Source organism: Dromiciops gliroides, chromosome 3, assembly GCF_019393635.1.
Source record: "Dromiciops gliroides isolate mDroGli1 chromosome 3, mDroGli1.pri, whole genome shotgun sequence".
Lineage (NCBI taxonomy): Eukaryota > Metazoa > Chordata > Mammalia > Microbiotheria > Microbiotheriidae > Dromiciops > Dromiciops gliroides.
In genome coordinates, this window is record NC_057863.1 from 330808917 (window position 1) to 330831707 (window position 22791).

At 36.1% G+C, this 22791-nt stretch overlaps 1 protein-coding gene across 5 annotated transcripts in view; it reads right to left on the reverse strand.

Moving 5' to 3' along the window:
• Positions 1-22791, reverse strand: part of GSK3B (glycogen synthase kinase 3 beta) — a 279430-nt gene that overhangs the window by 193281 nt on the left and 63358 nt on the right. For all 5 annotated transcript variants that reach the window (XM_043990488.1, XM_043990491.1, XM_043990490.1 and 2 more), the window contains exon 2: positions 11488-11681. In XM_043990488.1, coding sequence (XP_043846423.1) covers positions 11488-11681 — 194 coding nt within the window. The remainder of the gene's footprint in view (positions 1-11487; positions 11682-22791) is intronic.

Consider the following 22791-nt stretch of genomic DNA (forward strand, 5'->3'; position numbering starts at 1 on the left):
CTTAAGGAACCACTTGAATCCTTTAAGACTCAGCTCAAGAACCTAGAGGATACCATTCCTGATTACCAACCACCAACCCCACTTCTAGTACCCTCCCTCCCTCAACTTCCTTGTATTTAGTAAATTCGTATTTATTTTGTATCTATCTGGCATAAATTCAGTCTGCTATTCATACATGTACATGCTGTCTCACCAGAAATAGATTATAAGCACTTTTATAAGAATAAAGAGTTGTTTCACTTCTATCTTTTAATCCCCAGTGCCTAGAGCATTTAATCATGACTGCTGTTGATTCACTTCACTGGGTCTTCCAAGTCTCAGCAAGCAAAGAATGATGAAAGATCGCATTTTTAGATTATAGGTCTTAACTATTTTGTTGGGGAGAATGGAGAAGATTGTCAATGCAGGAATTCATTTTGATCAACTATGCATATCTGTTACAAGTGTTTTGTTTTGGAAGGTAGGAAAGAGAAAAATCAATTTTAATTGAAAAAATAAAATTTAATTTAAAATATCATGGGTCTTAAATAAGGACTTTTGTTGGTATAAGTACAGCAAACTAATAATAACAATTATCAGACAAGTAGGGGAAAATGGTTCTCTGTCTCATTTCTCCATCTATAATCAATCTAACCTACAAACTAGTGCCACAATGATAAGCTTTAAAAAATGTTGAGATTCCAAGATAAAACTCCAAACGTCATATCCAGCATTCAAGAGATTCTACAATTTGTTCCCCATTTTAACTATCACTTCTCTAAAGATACCCTAGACTCCAATCAAACGAAATACTAGGTGCACACACCTAGCCTTTTCCCATAACCACTAACTGATGATTATTCAGTATTTTAAGTTTTACAAAGGACTTTCATTTAGTTACAAAAATCCTATGAGATAATACAAATTCTATTATTATTCCTCATTTTACAAATGCAGAAACAGACTCGTAAGGAGTAATGGTCTTGCCCATGATCAGACAATCAATATATGATAGATGGGGATTTGAACCCAGGTCTCTGGATGCCTCCAAATCCTACTACCTTCACTTCACTCTACCATCCACAGCCACAAATTTGTCCCATTTCTTCCTTCAAAACATTTTTTCATGCACATCTTCCTTTTGATTTTCACAGCCACCATCCTGAAAGGAGATCTATTACACAATCAAAAGGACAATTATTTTTGCCTACTAAGCACCTATATGTTCCAGACACGGTGTTAAGTGATAGGGATACAAAAAGAGGCAAGAGACAGTCCCTGCTCTCAAGGTACTTACAACCTAATGACGGAGACAGCACGCAAACAACAATATCTACAAAGCAAGCTACATATAGGATAAATAGGAAAAAATTAAAAGAGGGAAGGCATTGAAATTAAGAAGAGTTGGGAAAGACTTCCAGTAACAGAAGGAATCTTACTTGGGACTTGGAAAAAAGCTCAGGAAGGCGGTCTCCAGATATCCTACCCATCACCTTTCTAATCTCTGCCCAAATGTAACTGCCTGCATAAAACCTGCATCTAACTACTGTGTGATTTAAGATTCTAAATGTGGATTCTAATCTGTTCCCCCAGTTTTGGGGGAAACTGACTAAAATCACTGATAAAACGAGTTTAGGTTTTTAAGGGTTTATTGGAAAATAGAAAGAAAAAGATTGAGAACAGAATTCCAACAGCCTGGCATTCCTATCTTTCCTCAAATTTCCTGTGAAGTCCTCTGCCGCCGCCACCACCACCAAGTCAGGAACCCAAAAAGCCCAAGAGCTCTCCGTGCAGGCTCCCTTTCCTCCTTCCTGTCTCCTCCCAGAAAATAGGAGGCTCCTCAAGTTGATTGGCTGGTAGCCTTGATAGACAGCACCCATGAGCAAACGTCATTTCCTGACGCCAAGGAAAAGCCACAATGTCTCTGAGGCATTTTCCTCATGGTGGAGCTTTCCCACAGCAAGTCTCCAGTAGGTGGCGTCATTCCAATCATTACACTACCCAATCAAAAATGATGTCCCCTAAGAGGCAGTGCTCATTGACAATCCACATACTATCTCATTTTATCTTTAAAAAAAAGGGACTGGGGACTATTACTGTCCCTGCTTTAAAAATAACAGTAATGAGAATAAACACAGAAGAAAGTCACATTACTTTAGCGACAGCAGGAGAATAGGAAAACCTCGGTACAATACTAGACTTGCCCAAGACCAGAGTTAACAAGAGAAAACTGATTTGAACCCAAGCCTCCTGACACCCATACCAGTATTCTTTTCATTAGAAGAAATTATCTGACAATGTGGCTTAAGCACCCATTTTAAGCACCTACAGGCAGGACAGATATACACAGCAACAACAATTACTTCTAGGGTTAGCAATTATTGAGAAAGGCAGTAGTAAACTGAGGCTCTATATTAAGAGTTCAACCTTCTCCCTACCTTTTCATTCTTTATGACTTGTATCTATGTCTTTTAATGCTGGTCACAAAGACAATGAGGCAGTTTGCCACACTAGGTAACTGAGGTCATGAGATCTACAAACAGGTACCCCAGAACACTGAACATCATGCTTCCGTAAGGAAAAAAGGCAAGAAGATTTTTGCAAAAATAGAGTACACAATGTTTATTTTCTACCACAGTCAAGTAAGTGCTATATATGCACAAAGTACAGGTTGGTCTCACTTCCAGAAAAGGAAGTAAAGAACTCAAGGAATACTTTTCCACCCCTCTGTCTGGTTAATAGAGAGAATGCGGTGTTCTTTAAAAGGTAGGGGGTGGGGACAGCTAGGTAGCCCAGTGGAGAAAGCACCAGCCCTGGATTCAGGAGGACCTGCGTTCAAATATGGCCTCAGACACTTGACACTTACTAGCTGTGTGTGACCCTGGGCAGGTCACTTAACCCTCATTGCCCTGCAAAAACAAACAAACAAACAAAAGGTAAGGGGGTGGAGTGGGTAGGGGTGGAGAAGAAGATATGGCTTCAAGGTGGTTGTATCTTTTTTTAAAGGCTCTGAAGAAGAAAAAATTATAAACTAGACCTGTATCAAAAGGTTGAAAGAATGTGACACTGTTGAAAAAAGTAAAACCTGAGGAACTAAGGAATAGATGGGACTTTTCCCCACAGAGAAATAAAATGTACCAATAGAAGGAAAAACAGCTGCTTGCACTCCAAGGAACAAGACTATGGATCATAGAGTTAAGGGGTACAAAAAGAAGAAATAGATAGTGGTAGCTGATGATTCCTTGCAAAGTGTATGGAAACACTTATTTCTGGATTTGAAATTAACAATAGAGAAACAGGCAAATCTTCCCGGATCATGTATCCAGAACATAAAAGAGGGCCTCCCCAAACCTGTCAAACTACTATTTACTTCTGTAGATTCACATGGGAGCAAATAATACCAGGATTTATTGCTAAGAACTAGGAAGTTCTGGAAAAGAAACTCTTAGAGAAAGGGAAGTGTTGCTTCCATTTCCATACCGCCAATACTCATTTCTCAATGCCTTGTAATCTCCCTTCCAACCACACTAATCATCTGAAACTCTTTTCTCCCTACCAAAGATCTCTTAACTGATAAATCCAATGGCCTGTTCTCAGTCCTGATGTTACTCTCTGAATCTCATGACACTACTGCCAAAACCTTCTCTGGGATACTCTTTCCTTTTCACTTTCTTGATCTCTCATCCCCTCTTCCTCTCTCTCCCTTCTCTCCTTGTCCTCTCCATTGCTCTCTCCCTTCCTCCCTCCCATCAGATCATTCCTCAGAATTGTTAGCAGATCACCTTTCATGTTCATCCCCCGCAATTATGGGTGTCCCTGCCAAGACTGTTTTGGACCCTCTTACTTCTCTATGTAGCCTTTCTCTTTGTCCCAAGATGATTCCCAAGACTAGAGTAAAATCTACAAATAATGAACACAACATTGTGATATCAAGCAAAATTCTAGAATAAATTATTGAAGAACTGGTTAGTAAAAGTCTTAAAAAGGGAATCAGTATCCATAAAAATCATAAACATTTCTATAAAGAAATATTACATTTTTACAAAGAAATAACAGAAAGAGAAATCCCATTCCAAATAGTTACAAAATACAAAAAATAGCTAAGAACAAATCTACCAAACCCCACTGAAGACTGTGGAAAGGTAACAGTAAATGGCAGGTAAAAAGGCAGATGGAAGATAATCTGAATGGGGAAGGCATTAGCAACTGGGGGTAAATGGAAAAGCCTCCTCTGCAGGGTTATCAGCTGAGCCTTAAAGGAAACCAGGAAAACTAAGAGGCAGAAGTGATGGAACAGATTTATTCCGTTATTAGGGAAGGAAAGGCTATGCAAAAGGAAGCAGGAGGTGCAATGTCAGGTTCAAGGAACAATAAGGCCAGTGTTGCTGGATCATTGGATACATAGAAGGGAGAATGGTGTAAAAAGAGTGGAAAGGTGGGAAGAGGCTAGGTTATAAAGAGCTTTAAATAACAAACAGAGGATTTTATATTTGATCCTGAAGAATAGTGACAATAGGGAACTCACTGGGAGGGGGTGAATGTGACATGGCCAGGCCTACACTTCACAAAAATCACTGTGGTAGCTGAGTCTTGAGTATGGATTGGAGTAAGGAGAAATGTGAAGCAGGGAGACCAGTTAGACCAGTTAGGAGACCAGTTATTGCTATTGCAATAGTCTAGGAGAGAGATGAGGAAGTCCTGAACTAAGGTGGTGGCTAGAAAAGTAGAGAGAAGGGGAAATATACGACGATTCTGTGACGGTAGAAACAAGATTTAGCAATGGACTGGACAGAGGTGAATGAGAGTGAGTAATCCAGGATGACACTAAGGTTGTAGGACAGTGACAGTAACAGGGAAATTTGGAAGTGGAGAGAATCAGGGAGGAAAGACAGTTAAGTTCTGTTAAGAAAACTCTGTTTTTTGGTGAGGAGGAAAATTACAAGCTAACTAGGGTAAGATGTCACCAGGTGGCAGTAAGACCTTTAGTTGCTGGCAAAGTATAAAAAAGGGTGAAAAATAGGCCCAAGCTGTCAATGGGCAAATCTAACCTTAGGAAATCACAGCAAACATCACATGATCCTCCAAAACCATTCCCCCTGCCCCCAGCTTGCAGCCAAAATAAAAAGGGTCCTAAGTGCATAACTCATGTGACTGATATCCAAGACCTTAAAGAAGGCATTAATGAACCCTGTACTAGGTCACTCTCTCTAAACCATTGGACTTACAGAACATTTTACATCAATAACTATTTCTTAAACTTCTAATGTGCAAGACACTGTGAAACCAGATACTTCCTGCCATTGAACAGGGGAGATGGGAAAGATGACAAAATGCAAGGCAAAATGAGATGATGTGCAAAAGAGAAGTACAAACAAAATGCTAAGAGAAATATTCCAGATGGAAGAATCATGGAAGACTTCAGAGAAAGAGGCAGCATCTGAGCTATGTCTTGAAGTGGGGAATTTCAACAGGTACATTTGGGGAGAGGGACAAAGAAATACATTCAAGAGCTGAGATGGTGAAGACAGTACAAGAACATCTGATGATGAATAGTTCATTTTAGCCACACTGTAGAGGATATAAAAGAGATAGTAGGAGATATACCTGGAAAAGTAATTAGAAACCACATTTTGAAAGGCCTTGAATGCCAGGATTTAAAAATTAATCTTATTCCATTGGTACTAAGAAGCCAATGAATGGTTTTTTAAAGTGGGAGTGGCTTGATTAGAAGAGTACTTTAGTGAAGTTTAAATGGACACGTGTGAAGGAAATAGAGCAGAAACCAACTAGATTATGGGAGTTTTTAACCTTTTGTAGGTGGGTCATGGATTCCTTTGACAGTCAAGTGAAGCCTACAGACCCCCTTCTCAGAATATTTTTAAATGTACAAAAATACAATACACTGAATTACAAAGGAAACCAAAGGTCAGTGAAAATAGCAATGAAAAATTTTTTTAACCATCCAAGTTCACAGACTTCTTAAAAATTATTCAGACACCTTGAGGGTCTTTGATCACCATGTTGAGAACCTCTGGCCTAAAAGAGACAAATCTAATTAAAAGATGTGAGAGTTGAAACAAGGAGATAGATATAAGATATGTAGTAAAATTGAATGAATTGGACTTGACATGCTAAAGGTATGGGAGAGAGAAAAGATAAAAATGATACTCTAGAGTTTTGAGACTAGGCAACCTGAAAGAATTCTCTGTTTAGCTTTTAAAATCCTTCACAATTTGGCCCCACCTGATCTTTTCAGCCTCCCTGGACATTAGTCCCCCTCCCTGAAGCTATATTCCAGCCAAACTGGTTTGTCTTTCTGTCTCTGGCCATGACACTCTATCTCTGGGTCTCAGACGTTGCACTGTTCTTCACTCATTCCTGCAATATACCCCCTTTCTTGTCTCAATAGCTTTGGGAGTCAGCTCAAGGATATTTTCTACATGAAGTCTTTGTGATTCCCCTAGTATCCTCTCCTCCTTAACTACTTTGTATTTATTCAATATATACTTAACATGTATATATGGCATTTCCTCCATTAAAATATACATTCCTTACAAGGAAGGATTGTTTCATTCTTTGTACTTATAGGCCCAGTAACTAGGACAGTGCCTGACATTTAGTAAGCACATAATACTTTGTAGGTTAATCATAAAAAAAAAAGAGAAAGTTGGTTAGGGAAGAAGTTTCATTCATGCTGAATATGAATTCAAATAAATATTTAAAGACTCTTCCATGATGAATAAGTTCAATTGATTTACCCAGTATTCTAACAAGGATCTTATACCTCTTGAAATCCTCAGACATTACATAACAAAAATGGAATTTTTACTCAGACTCAGTGTTAGCAGTAAACTAATTTTTTTTGACATGAGTGCTTTTATAACAGAGCCCTATCAGCAATTCAGTACCAAGCACCTTTTTTTTAACCACATCTTGTAAGAAATAAAACTAATACAGAGAAATTATAAGTGAGGTACAGATGAAAGTAGCTGAAATTCAACATATGGTTGGAAGGAACCATTCCCAGTGAACTGCAATTTATAAGCTATGTCATCACCCCTCCCTCACAAATAAGGGGTACGATAAAATTAAGCTCCCATCTCTACAGTTGTACATCCCCCTCTAAAAATTGAAGGGTTGGGCCAAGAGGGCTGTGATACGAAACAAAAGGAGAGTCATGTCATACAAATTAAAATGAAGCCAATTTACTGAGTTGTGCAAATGGAATTTACTGGGATTTAAAATTGAAAAACCAGTTACCCAATTGTAGGTAACTAGTTCTTAGAACATGGTGAAGCTTTTCCTTAGTCCCACTGCCAGCAAACAACTATCTACAACCACCATCATAATCATCCCTTTAAAACAGTCTAATTCCATAAAGACAATACTATATATCACTACAGGCACTTCTAAATTCTGTCCCCCAGCCAAATAAATTCTGAATAACTACTTTTCAGCAAAGGAACTATTCACAAAGGACAACTCAATCTACACACAAAATATAGGTGTCAGGCAATTACAGTGACATTTGTTGTTTAAGAAATTCCTGGGGCAGCTAGGTGGCGCAGTGGATAGAGCACCGGCCCTGGAGTCAGGAGTACCTGAGTTCAAATCCGGAATCAGACAATTAACACTTACTAGCTGTGTGATCCTCGGCAAATCGCTTAACCCCAATTGCCTCACTTAAAAAAAAAAAAAAAAGAAATTCCGAAGCAGCACAAAGTCTTAGACACATTCCCTGTTATTTTTAGCTTAAGGGTCTTCCCGATTTTCTTCCTCCCTCTCCCTCTCTCATTAGTCCTCTTTCTTTTTTGGTGACCTCTTATGCTTATCCTGACCAGTGACAGGTGCTGTCCCCCAAAGTTCTGTCTTAGGCTCTATACTCCTCTCTTTTACTTACTTTGCTCCCTTGTGGGACTCACATTGTAGCTTCAACTATCACATTTACACTGATGACACCTAAATCTATACAATTCTGAAATTCTCAGAACCTTTCTGGTACTGTATTTTCCAAGTGACTGGGAAGGGATGTTTACTTAATCTGAATAAATTCAGTATGACTAAAATCAAACTGAATTCAGATAAAAAAGGATTATCTTTGAATTAGGTTCTTCCCCACAAAAAAAGATAAGTTCTTCTACCTTGTCCACTGCTGTCAATAACAACATTTCTGCAGTTCCAAAGGCAATGTCAAATTTGGAGTTATCTTTGGCTGCCTCTTCCTTCTCCTCTTATTATACACAATTACTAGTACTATGATGAAACAGATAATCTGTAAACAGAGTCATAGGATCACAGGATTCTGAGGTGTAAAGGATTTTAGCATCACCTCATCACATCTTTATTTCACAACTGAGGGAAAGACCCTGAGCAAGTTTAAGTAATTTGTTCGAGAGCACAAAGCAGCAGGGCCCAGGCCTAGTGTTCATTGACTACACTGTGCTACCTTTACAAGTCCATACACGAAGCTTCACTATCTTGAATCACTGATACATGAGGTTTAGTCCTTGATTTTTCAATCAGCAATACTCTCTACATCAGGGCTCCTTAAACTTTCTCTACTCGTAGACCCCTTTTCACCCGAGAAGTTTTTATGTGACTCAGGATATATAGGTATTTACAAACATTTACTGCCAAACTTTTCACAACCCCCATATTCAATTATGTGACTCCATATGGGGTCACTACCCACAGTTTAAGAAGCTTTGCCCTAGATCAAGGAGACTCCCAATCTAGCACTCTTCCTTATTATACCATGAGTTGTGTTGTCTCCCCCAAGAAATTATAAGCTCCTTCAAGGTAGAAATTGTTTCATTTTTGTCTTTTTATCCTCAGTGCTTTGTACATAGGAGACAGGGATAAAGAATGGACCTAAAAAATTCACAAGAACAGGGAATTCACAGGTAAATAAATAAATTGCCTCTTCCAACACAGGTTGTCATTTTCTGCCCAATTTATAATCTTAAAAAGTTGCCTAGAACACCGAGAGGTTAACTGATTTATCATGGGTCACACAGTCATTATCTATAAGAGGTCAGACTTGGTTTCAAGGTCAGCTGTCTATCCACTATACTGCCTCTTATACATACTTTGAACATAGTAAGTACTGTTTGTGGCCAGAGAGAAGTAGCCAAACAGTGAATTTAAGTATTTAAGTGGCTCCAAATTAGAGTTCAGGAAATTTAAGGAAAGAAAAGAAAAACTTCATAAAGCAGGCAAGGTTTTACTTTACATATGTTAAATACAAGTGAAAAGTACTTGCAAATGATCCAAGGGGAAGATACAAAGCAGAATATGATAAATAAAGGTAAAGTCTGAAAAAGAGGGTGATCAACAATGACAAATACAGACACAGTCTTAATACAGATACTCTTAGCTTGTTCTTATACTTTAATTCAAAGAAATATGGACTCAATTTAAAGGAGCTGGTGGCATAGTTAAATATTTAGAAATTTCAAATGCTGAACTGAATGTTGACAGATCTAATTATTTTTGAATGTCAGGTGCCATGGTGCATTAATGCATTTATGCATGGTTTAATTTTAACAAATTTTGGAGGATACTGGGCTAATGAACCTATAAACTGTAATTCTTTAGAAAAAATCTTTTTTCAAAGTTTAGTAACTCTATTTCCTTCAACACAAAAACATCATTTTTAGACACACATACTTTTCCGTACCCAGAGACCTATAAAGCCATATATAAAATAGAACATATGTTCTTTTTTAAAAAAAGTAATAAACATTTTTATTTATAGTTTGGGGTTCCAATTTTTATCCCTCTTTCCCTCCCTTCCCTCCCCCCCTCCCTGAGGTGGTAAGCAGATATAGGTCATACATGTAAAACATATAAAACATTACCATATTAGTCATTTTGGATGAAAAAAACTTGAATAAAAGAAAAAAATTAAAGAAAATGAAAAATAGCATGTTTCAGAATGTGTTCCATCAATATCAGTTCTTTCTCTGGAGGTAGATAGTATGTTTTTATCCATAGTCCTTAGGGATTGTCTTGAATCATTGTATTGTTGAGAATAGTTAAGTCATTCACAGTTCTTCATCAAACAATATTGCTGTCTCTTTGTACAATGTTCTCCTGGTTCTGCTCACTTCACTATACATCAATTCATACAAGTCGTTCCAGGCCTTTCTGAAAACATCCTGCTTGTCATTTCTTATAGCACAGTAATATTCCATCACCATCAAATACCACAGCTTGTTTACTTATTCCCCAATTGATGGGCATTCCTTTGATTTCTAATTCTAAGCCACCACAGAAAGAGCTGCTATAAATATTTCTGTACAAATAGGTCTTTTTTTCTTTTGGGGAATATCTTTGAGATATATACCTAGCAGTGGTATTGCTGGATCAAAGGATATGCACTGTTCTATAACCCTTTGGGCATAGTTCCAAATTGCTCTCCAGAATGCTTGGATCTTTTACAACTCTACCAACAGTGGATTAGTGTCCCAGCTTTCCCACATCCTCTCCAAAATCCAATATTTCCCATTTTTCTTATATTTGCCACTCCGATAGGTATGGGGTGATACTTCCAAGCTGCTTTAATTTGCATTTCTCTGATCAATAGTGATCTAGAGCATTTTTTCCTATGATTATAGATAGCTTTGATTTCTTTGTCTGAAAACTGCCTGTTCATCTTTTGACCATTTATCAATTGAGGAATGACTTGTATTTTTATAAAATTGACTCAGTTTTCTATATATTTGAGAAATGAGGCCTTTATCAAAGATATTTGTTTCAAAACTTCCTTCCCAGTATTCTGCTTCCCTTGTAATTTTGATTACATTAGTTTTGTTTGTTCTCAAAAGAAAACGGAAGAAAAAGAGGAATATAAGGAAAAGTAAAACTCACCTTTCATTTGAATAAATCATCATGCCAACTCCAGCACTACTACTCCCAAAATAGACTCTTCAGACTATATTTGCTGATGGGGCAGCTAGGTGGCGCAGTAGATAAAGCACTGGCACTGGGTTCAGGAGAACCTGAGTTCAAATCCAGCCTCACACTTACTAGCTGTGTGACCCTGGGCAAGTCACTTAACCCTCATTGCCCTGCCCCCCCCACCCAAAAGATTATATTTGTTGAACAAGTTAAAATCTTTATATTTGAATTACTAAAAAAATTTTCCCAGTAGAAGTGAATTAAAGAAAACATGATTAGAAAAATAATGAAAAATGCAGATAAAAGCATACTATGTTCACCTTTTTTTTCCCTTGGGGTTTTTCCCTTTTGTTCTTATTCTTCTTTTACAGCATGACTAATGTGGAAATATGTTTAACATGAATGTACATATATAACCTGTATCAGATTGCTTGCTGTCTCTGGGAGGGGGGAGAGGAAGGAAGGAGAAAATTTGGAACTCAAAATCTTACAAAAATGAATGTTGAAAACTATCTTTACCTGGTAATTGGAAAAATGTAGTATTGGGGGGAGAAAAATAATGACATTAAAATAACCGCAAAACATGTAAAATGATAGAAATCTCACCTTAAATCTCTTGTCCTGCAGTACTTTTTTGATGGCAACTAGTTCTCCTGAATCACAAAGTTTGGCTTGATACACCACACCAAACGACCCATTCCCGATCACCTTAGTGTCTGTATAACTGACTTCCTGTGGCCTGTCTGGACCTTGTCCAGGAGTTGCCACCACTGTTGTCACCTTGCTGCCATCCTTGTCTCCTGGAGAAGAAATCACAAAAAGCATATATAGTATCAAAACAAATCTCCGTAAATAAAAAAAGCTTCTAAACTCTAGATGCATTATTACAATTGTAATTAATTTAAGAGTACTTGAGTGTGAAGATAAATGCTTTGGAAGGTTATCTTAAGTGTCTTTGTCCATGAGCACCTATTATTTGGAAACTCCACAAGTTTTCATATGAAAATTAAAAAAGAAAAAAAAAGCCACAAGAGAAAATATCTAAGCACACAGTCATCATTTGGTGGGCGAGGATAAAGAACCTTAGAATGTTAATGGCTAACATTTTTTTAACTTTTAAAAGAAGATAATGATGCACCTAAAAATAAGACTTCAAACAATGAAAAGTGGGTATTAAATACAATAAGTAAGAATGTTAGATTAATTTAAAATAGAAATTAAGAAGCACTGTGTTATAGTATAAAGAACACTAGATCTAGAGTCAGAGAACATGGGTTTGAATCTGTGCAACCTTAGGAAAGTCATTTAACCTCCCTTCCTCCCTGGATTTCAATTTCTTCCTCTAGAAAATAAAAGTTTAGAACTAGAACTATAGAGTTCCTTCTGACTTAATATCTATAAGCTCATATGCTATACAGCACAGAACATTAAAGCACGAAGGCACTATCAGAGAATATCTATTACAAAACCCTAATATTCAAGGAATCACGGAAAATTACAGATAAAAGGAATATTAGAGATCTGGCTAACCTTTTCATATTACAAATGGACAAATTTAATTTCTTATACTAAGATTATTCAACAATAAAGTTAAAATATATATTTTATACAAAGATTTTAATTTTCTGTTTGACATTTTAATTTATGATAATCTTAATAAGGTAAGTCTAAAACATTCTAACATATAAATTATAAGTATATACTTCAAAAACATGCCCATCTCACTTGATCCATCCTTATTTCTATTTTAATATGTATTATTAATAAAACAATGTAGTTAAGCATATCTGTGGCTGTGTGAATAATTTGATCAAACATTGAGTCTAAGAGTTTTGATATTACTTTTGTTCTCCTAAATAGCTACACAAGATTAAGGCAGCCCTAGTTAACCATGTTGAAAATGTATACCCCTAGTTACAAGAGGACTCAGGCAAGAAAATATGCATTTTTATTATCACTACTAGAAACAAGTCAAGGCTATATTCCAGGGGTCTTATAGCCATGAGCTAAGAATGCTTTGCAAATTTGTAAGTAAAATTTTTTTGTATATAAAAATGTAAAAACCATTTTTGAACAGAAACAGGCAGTGACCCCTGCTATGTCTTATTTATGTAAGATCAGCAAAAGCCAATTTAAATACAAAGGAAAGTATAAGTTTAAATAGAGAACATATATACATTTTTTTAGAGAGACAAACAGTGCTAACTGGGTACCTTATAAATTTATGCTATACAACTTCAAATGGACTTTCACTGAGGCAAGGCAGTGCTTTTATTCCTAACTGATTTCCTATATCTCACCCCAAAGAAGCTATTCCAAACATTCTCTTCCTTCCTCAACCCCTCTCTCCCAACTCCTCCTGCCTCTCACTTGGCCCTAACTTCAATGAAAATAATGAAGGCCAGTCAACATGAGCTCCCTCTTTTTCCATTCTCTTCATTTTCAAACTCCTTGACATTATCTCCTACTTTATTCTACTTTCCACTTGTGTGTGTGTGTGTGTGTGTGTGTGTGTGTGTGTGTGAGAGAGAGAGAGAGAGAGAGAGAGAGAGAGAGAGAGAGAGAGAGCGAGAGCGAGAGCGAGAGCGAGAGCGAGAGCGAGAGCGCACGAGTGAGTGCTCTCTTTCTCTTCTTCTTGCCAAGGCCAATTCTTCTATGTGGGCACTTGAACCCATGCCCTCTCATCTTCTCCAGTGTACTGCATCCTCAATCATCCCCTTTCTCCCACGAATTATCAATCCCTCTCTTCCTTCTCTACTGCTGTTAAATATGCCTAAAGCTCCCTTATGCCTAAATTATACCTTCATTATACCTTATACCTTCATTAGACTCTAGTATGCCCTCAAACTATCACCCTATATCTCCCTTTCTCAAACCAGCTTACTTGAAAAGGTAATCTATATTTGTTGACCTCATTTCCCCTCCTCTCTCAGTCTCTAACCCTCCATCTGGCTTTCAACTTTATCTTTCAAATTTTTTTTAATTTTTTTTTTTTGGTGAGGCAATTGGGGTTAAGTGACTTGCCCAGGGTCACACAGCTAGTAAGTGTTAAGTGTCTGAGGCCAAATTTGAACTCAGGTCCTCCTGACTCCAGGCCGGTGCTCTATCCACTGTGCCACCTAGCTGCCCCTATCTTTCAATTTAAATTGCTCTCTCTACTATTACCAATGATCATATTTGTCAAAACTAATTATCTTTTTTTTTTTTTGAGTTTTCGTACTTTTTGATCTGCTGCATTTGATAATGCTGACCACCCTGTTCTTTTGGATACTCTTTTTTTCTCTGGGTTTTCTTGACACTACCTACTCTCTCTTGATTCACCTCCTACTTGTCTGACTCCTTCTCAGTGTCTTACTGGCCCGTCATTCACCTAACATTCCATACTAGGAGAGTTGCCAAAGATTCTATTCTGGGCCATCTTCTATTTCCCTCTTTTCTCTCATCATAAACTCATCAGTTCCTTGGGTTTAACTATCAGCTTTATGAAGATGATGTATAGATTAGATAGACAGATAAAGAGAGACAGGTCCATCCCCAAGATCTTCCCCAAACTTCAGTACCAGGTCACCAATTAACTACTGGACATATCAAACAAGAGCCACCTTAAATTATACATATCTAAAACTGAGCTCACTATCTTTTTCCATGTCTTCCCCTCTTTCAAACTTCCTTACGTCAAATGCACTACCTTCCTTTTAGTGCCTCGGGTTCATAACCCTAGATTGTTTATCCTCATCCCACTCGTCCAATAAGCTGCCAAATTTGACTTTCTACTTTTCACAACAACCCTTCTATCTACTCATGTAATTACCAGACCTTCATTCTCTCCATTACTGTAACAGTCTCATAATTTTTTGTCCTCTCACTCTCCAGTCCATCTTACACACTACTGCCAATTGATGACTTTCCATAAGCATGGCTAGGACCATGTCCTACCCTATTACTTCTAGGATCAAGTGTAAAATCCTCTGCTCAGCTTTTAAAGTTCTTCATATCCTTCATAAATCTCTTCCTAACTTCCCATTCTTCTTATACTTCATCCTCTCTACATGCTCTGCAATCTAATGATATTGTCCTTCCTTGCATACGACATTCCATTTACCAACTGCAGGCATTTTCACTGACTGCCTACCTTCCCATGACTGGAATTTTCGTCATCTCTGCTTCCTGCCTTCCTGTGTTTCCTTCAATCTTCAGATTAAGTCCAACTTTATACAAGAAGCCTTTCACAGGACTCCTTAATCTTAGTGCCTTTCCTCTGAGAGCATCTCCAATTGATCCTGCATAGATTTTGTTCTTAACATAGTTGTTTGCATGTTGTCTCCCCCACTGGACTTTGAGATCTTTGAAAGGAAGGAGTGTCTTTTGCCTTTCTTTCTATATCACCAGTACTTAGCACACATAGCTCTAGTGCTTAATATCTGCTGACTACTCAAAAAAAACAGGCAATCCTATTACTTCTAAGATCAAATAAAAACTTGTCAAACTTTCTGATAAATAGATAAACATAAACACGTATTGTGTATATCTGTAGTACAGATATACCTATGATCTGTCATACATAGATACATATATATCTTATGTTTTATCTGCCACACATATGCTATGTATGTTTATATCCATATGTATATATGTGCGTATAAATGTTAACTGTTGATAAATCTTAGATACTAAATGTTTACCAGAAAATTTTAATACAGAAATATTTTCCCATTAGACCACTTGCCTTCTTATCCTTAGTATATTAATTTTGTTTATGCAGAAGTTTTTCAGTTTCATGTAATTAGTTATCTATCTTTTTTAAAAGTCTCTATTTCTTGTTTGGTTAAGAATATATTTCTTACACATAGCCATGAAAGGTTTTAACTTTTTATAATATAAACTTTAATATTAATGTAACCTATCCATTTAAAATGCACCACGGTATAAAGTCTTGATCTAAATTTAATTTCTACCCAACTACTTTCCAGTTTCCCCAGAAGTTTTATAAAATAGGGATTTCTTTCCTAAGTAATTTATGTTTTCTAGTTTACTGACCTCTGGGTCATTGAATTCCATAGTTTCTGATTCTCCCTTGTCTAGCCTGTTCCATTGCTCCACCATTCCTTTTTTAAAAATCAATACTTAGGAGGCAGCTAGGTGGCGCAGTGGATAAAGCACAGGCCCTGGATTCAGGAGGACCTGAGTTCAAATCCATCCTCAGACACTTGACACTTACTAGCTGTGTGACCCTAGGAAGTCACTTAACCCTCACTGCCCCTCTTTAAAAAAAAAAAAAATCAATACTGGATGTTTTTATGACTGCTACTTTATAATATGGTTTAACATCTGGAATACTATTTCTACGTTGTCCCTCCTTTGTTTTATTAATTTTCTGGATATTCTATAGAACTTTTATCTTTCTAAATCAATTTTGTTATTTTGCTGAGTTCTATAAACTCTCTCTTTGATAATTTTGACTACTATAGCATTAGATTGACATAGCATTAAAAGCATAAATTAGCTTTGATATTTTCATTTTTATTATATTGGAACACCCTACCCATGAGCATTGAATATTCCACCAGCTCTTTAAATTGTTTTTTTTTCTTTTTTAATTTAAAATGTACTCTATAACTGAATCTATACAGGTATTTCAAGTGTTTTGGTAGACTGAACCCGAGAGATTTTATGCACTTTGTAGTTATTTGTAATTAAATTTCTCTATCATTGTGCCTTGATTTTGTTTCTATGCAGAAATACAGCTGAGTTTTGAGGGCTTATTTTTTAGTCTGCATCTTTGCTGAAGCTACTGTCTCGATTAGTGCATCTTTGCTGATTCTCTAGGATTTTCAAATAATCCATTATATATAATCAGCAAATAAGAATAGTTTTATTTTCTCTTTATACCTTTCACTTCTTTCCCTTTTCTTATTTCTCTTGCTAACATTTCCAAAACTACATCAAAGAACAATGAAAATACTGGGCATTGGTACTCCTGTATTTATTGAAAAGGGTTCTAGTCTATCTCCAATACAAATGATGCTTGCTTTTGATTATAGATATACTTTTTGATACTAAAAAGATGGTCCCTCTATGGCTATACTTTGGAAGGGGAAGGGTGCTGCATATATGTGTGTTGGACTTTGTCAATAGCTTTTTCTCTGTCTATTGAGATAATCATATTGTTTCAGGTGCTTTTGTTCTTAATATGATTCACTTACTAATGGTGAAACATACTTGCATCTTTGGTATAAATCCAACTTGGTTATAATGAATGCTTTCCTGGATGAATCACTGTAGTCTGTTTCAAAGGATTTTATTTAAAATTTTTGAATATTCATTAATAATATTGGTCTATAGTTCTACTTCTGTACTTTATCCTTTCCTGTTTTAATCAAGATTCTATTTGACTCGTAAAAGGAATCTTGTAGCTGCTTTCTCAATTTTTGACAATATTTTCAAAATCTGATATAATTTTCTTGTGAATCCATCAGGACCAGGAGGTTTTTCCCTTTCCTTTGGCAATTCTTTTATAAGTTGTATTATTTCCTTTTTTGAGATTAGATTAATTAAAAACTCTATTTGGTCTTCTTAGGTATTTTATATTTTTGAAAGTATTCTATTTTTTTATCTTGTTTTGTTAACATATTACTATGCATAGCGAGTTCTATAAATCCTTTTTATTTCCTTAGGTGATTTTGCCTTGGTCATTTGCTATTTTGTTAATTTGATTTCTGCCTTCTTTGTAATCATATTGGCTAAAAGTTTATTCATTTTACTGGTCTTTTCAAAGAACTAGCTTTTAGTTTTATTTATCATATCTATAAATTTTTGCCTTAAAATTTATCTATTTCTCCTTTCATTTAAAAAAATATCCTCTTTTGTGGTTATTTTAGGTTTGTTTTCTAATTTTTTTAATGCATTATCAGTTTGTTAATCCTCTTTTCCTATTTTGATAATGTACATTTATAAGGATTTAATTTCCCTACTCAGGACAATTTTAGCTCTGAAGAATCTTGTTATGTTGTTTCCTCATTATCATTTCTTTCACATAATTATTAACTGTTACTATGTTCTTTGACCCAATTAATATTATTAGTTAGGATTTCATTATGAGGTTTCTATCTAGGCCTGTGTCTTGTTTTTGCTGCCTAAACTAATTGTTATTTTTACTATACTACAGTTATAAGGGATGTATTTACTATTTCTGTCTTTTTAACTTTGTTTAGCATTATCTCTGTGCCCTAATACAGGGTCAGTTTTGTAAAAGTTCTAAACAATGCTAAGAAACATTCCCTTCAAATTAGGATTTTTTTTCTTTTCCCAAATTAGGATCTCCCCCTGCTCTCTAGCTTCTGTAAACACAGTACTTTGCCTCTTTAATTATTTTAGCTTATCTACCCTTAAACTCATTCTCTATTTGTTATCCCTCTCCACAGTTCTGGAGTTTTGCTTAACTTAGTTCTTTTTTCTAGTTATTTAATTCTTTCCCTCTTTTTTCCCTCTCCCAGTTGTTAGCAATTAAAATCCCTCTTCCAATCTTCTCTTTTATTTTGTTAGTTTAATTTCATTTTCTTTGTCTTTTTCTAAAAAGGATTTCTTTCTATTTCAGAAATCAACAGGTTTTTTAGGTGCCCACTTCAGTTAGGAAATGGAAAAAGAATAGCAGTGGAGAATGGTAAAAGATGGTTCAACATGGGTGGCAGTAGCCAAGAAACAATTTAGGCTAGTATGCCAAACAAAATGGCTCATCTGGCAGGTTACATTTTAATAGGGTTTGCTGAGTGACTCTGCATGTTCTCTTTATCCAAAGGTAAGGGGATCACCATACTTCTAATAATCTAATGTGGAAAGGTTATTTATTTCTGGAGAGATAAGTAATAAAAAGAATAAATCAACATTTTTTTCTAGCTGTCAGTTTATTTATAGGTAGAGAAAAGGCTATTTTTGAAGACAGCTACATTTGATTTGGGATCTCATCCAACACAGAAACATAAGAAAAAAATTAAAATAAAAAAATCAACTCATCTTTTAATGTACTAAACATTAAGCATTTACAGCTATTAGTTGAAATATTCTGTACTCTAGCTATAAGAACAAGCATTTGTTTCAAGCAGTTAAACTTCATTCAGAATTTAAAATCATAACTATGCTTCATATCGAAGAAATCCTGCACCAGTGAATCTGATACCAACTTTCCTGGAACACATAGTACATCAAGTCTCACTGCTATTACATGACCCTACTCATGACATCAGAATCCATCTGCAATTTCACTTCATCTCCTTTCTATGGATTACCTAAATCCAAAAGAAAATAAAGCAATGACTAAGTTCCAAACTCCTTTCTACTAATGATATATCTTGACTCCTCCAGGCCCTAGTTTTTCTAAATATCTCAAAGAATTTAGAATCATCAAGCTTAAGTTCTGTAGCATTAAAACTGAAGACTACTTTTTCTCTAAAGGCAGGCAAATCACAGTTTCTATTATGTAAATCTTTTGCAGATATCACAAAAATAAACCCCAGTAGAGTCAAAAGCAGCACCATCATAGAAATAGAGCATTTTGCTGTAGGTGGAGTTGTGAAATGATTCAACCATCCTAGAAAACAATCTAGAAACATAGACATTTTGCCCCAGAAATATGAATACTGGAGATGATTAGATAGACAGATCGACAGATATACACACATATACATACACCCAACAATGATCAGTGGCAAAGGGAAAGGTCTCATATGCACAAAAATACTCTAAAAATTCTAATACTTTTTGTGGTAACAAAAAACTGGCGCAAAGTGGGAGCTCATAAATAGAGGAATGACAGAAAATGAAGAGATGGATGAAAAATTATGTGTGTAAGAAATAATGAATAGGAGAAATTCAGAAGATATGAGGAAATTCATATAGATTGATGGTTCTGTTTACTTCACTCTACAAGAGAACAGCTTATACAATGACCATAATAATATAAAGAAAAACAACTTTTAAAGATATCAGAGGTGACTCTGTGGCATAGAGGATACGGCACCAGACTTAAGAGGATAAAAGATCTGATTTCAAATCCTGCCTGAGATTACTTACTAGCTAAGCTGACCTTGGGCAACTCACTTAACCTCTCTCAGACTCAGTTTCCTCATTGGTAAAACAGGGATAAAGCACCTACCCTACAAGGTGGCCACAGGGCATTCAATAATCAACTTGAAACATTTTCATTGGTTGTCCCTCATCTGAAACTCTCCAATCTCATCTCCACCTCCTACTTTCACATCTCAGTTAAAGTCCTCCTTCTGTAAGAAGCCCTTCTCAGTCCTCATTAAATATTAGTACTTTCCCTCTGAGAGTATCTCCAATTGATCCTGTATATATCCTGTTTATACATAATTGTTTGCATATTGCCTCCCCCATTAGACTGTGAGCTGCTTGAGGTTAGGGATCATTTGGACGGCCTTTCTTTGCATCCCTAGCATTTAGCACAATGCCTGACACATACTAGGTACTTAATAAATGCTGTTTAGTTATTTGTGAGGTTTTTTAATAATGCAAAGGGAATTTTCATGTAGCCTAGTTTTGGGCATCTCAAACATAAGAGGTGTGTAAGTCTATAAATCATTCAGCATCATCTTGCGGCTAACCTGGAACTTACCTAGTTTATGACCAAAAATATCCTATTTAAGGAGTTAGATGATTTTAGGAAAATCAGTAATAATATATTTTACATTCCAAACAGTTCTTTATGTCAATATGGTTATTTCACATAAAGTATAAAGTGACTAGCTTTTTTCTTCCTAAGGAGACAACTTTACTAGATTAAGTACAGAAATGAGAAAAACAGCAATCAAGTAAAGCATTCAGAATAATCATTAACACTTAATTCTGATTGCATTACTTTCAGGTTCTGTAGTTTAAATACGGTGCCATTTCTAAACTACAAAATGATATCTCATAATTTTAACATCTCTAATAAATAGAGCTAAGAATATATCTGTAAACTTTTTGGCTAAAGACTCAAAAGCAGAGAAAGATAGTATACCCCTAGGACTTCGAAATTTTTTTTAATTTTCTTTTCAGGGGGCAGCTAGGTAGCACAGTGCATAAAGCACCAGCTCTGGATTCAGGAAGACCTGAGTCCAAATCTAGCCTCAGACACTTGACACTTGCTAGCTGTGTGACCCTGGGCAAGTCACTTAACCCTCACTGCCAAGAAAAGAAAAGAAAAGAAAAAGGGAAAGGAAAGGAAAGAGAGAGAAGGAAAGGGAAAGGGGGAGGGGAAGGGGAAGGGGAAGGGAAGGGAAGGGAAGGGAAGGGAAGGGAAGGGAAGGGAAGGGAAGGGAAGGAATGCAAACCTTATTTCCCTGATAAGAAAAATTAAGATGTTAACCAGACTTCCTTTTTCCTTGGAGTTTATTTTGATTATGTCTACCCAATTTCTTCTGCTGAAATGCAGGTTAAAAAGCAAGAACAAATAATGAGGGGAAAAAAAAAAAAAGACCAGAAAGCTGGTCAGAATAGTAATGACATCATGAGTATAAGTAATTTTCAATCATTCATTCTAATAATTGGACAGTGACACAAATAATCCAAAAATCATTCAGCTTTATCTTTTAAGTTCATGTGTGTGTGTGTGTGTGTGTGTGTGTGTGTGTGTGTGTGTGTGTGTGTATAGTTTCAGAGGCCAGCTATAAACTTCTGTTCAATAATTCTGAAATTATCAATACCAAATATTGCATAAACTAGAAGACAAACATATGTTTGTCAAATGTTTATGCCCCCTCATGAAGGAAATCTAATATAATAGAAAGATCACTGAATTTGGAGTCTGTAAAACAGGGTTCAAACCTCAACTCTGCTATTTACCATGTATAAACCCTGGCAAGACATTTGACCACTCAAGATCACTATTTCCTCATATGTAAAATAAGGTCTTAGACTATATTATCTAGATAATCCCTTTCAGCTCTAACTTCATGATGCTATTATCTGAATATAAGCTACATGAAAAAGCCAGGGGCTGTTTCACTTTTATCTGTATATTACCAGCATCTAGAATGCTTCAATAATACTCAATCTAGTATTCCTTATGAATAGTGAAGTTATTCAGATGCTCCTCCTGATGATTACATGAAGCATTCCCAAACATCACAGGTCATCTTCAATGGGGTCAATAGCCACTCAAAATAAATCAGCCTTATCAGGAAATTCTGAGGAACTGAAAAACAAACAATGGTCTAGAGAAAAGACAAATGCACTTTTCTCCTCTAATACAAGGGACAGAGCTTAGGAGTCAGAGGACCTGTGTTCAAATTCTGCCTTTGATAGTTCTTGTAGGACTTTTGACAAGGAGTGTAACTGGAAAAGACTGTATATAGTCATTTGGTAGAATACTAAAAACAAAGGAAACAAAACTTATTCTTTTCAAATACCTATCTCCCAATTTAACATGTATTTAGTACCTTTTATGTAAAAGGAATTGCAAAGACAAAAACTAGAAGTCCTGCTCTGAAGGAGTGTACAATTAGTGTATAAAACATTTACCCATTCAAGCAATGCAAATTATTTTGCTAAAGGAAAGAACAGTAACAACAGATGGAGTGAAGTTGAGGGGCAAGAAACAGGAAAGGCTTTCCAAGTATGGGGAGCCATGATGTGAATCTTAAAACTCAAGATTTCTAAGCAAAGAAGATTTTAAAAGTGTGTGGGGGGGGATGAAGAAAGGGAGCAGATTATCCTATGGTAACGCAAGAAAATAGTAAATGCCATATTGACTTAAAAGATGGATCAGAGAAGACAAAGACTAGAAAGTATGGAAACAAATTAGGAGACAATATACCTCTAAATGATGAGGGTCTAAACTAGGTAGAGAAGTGTGGATGTAATAGATGTTATGAAGTAGAACTGACTAGACTTGGAAACTGACTGGATTGGAGG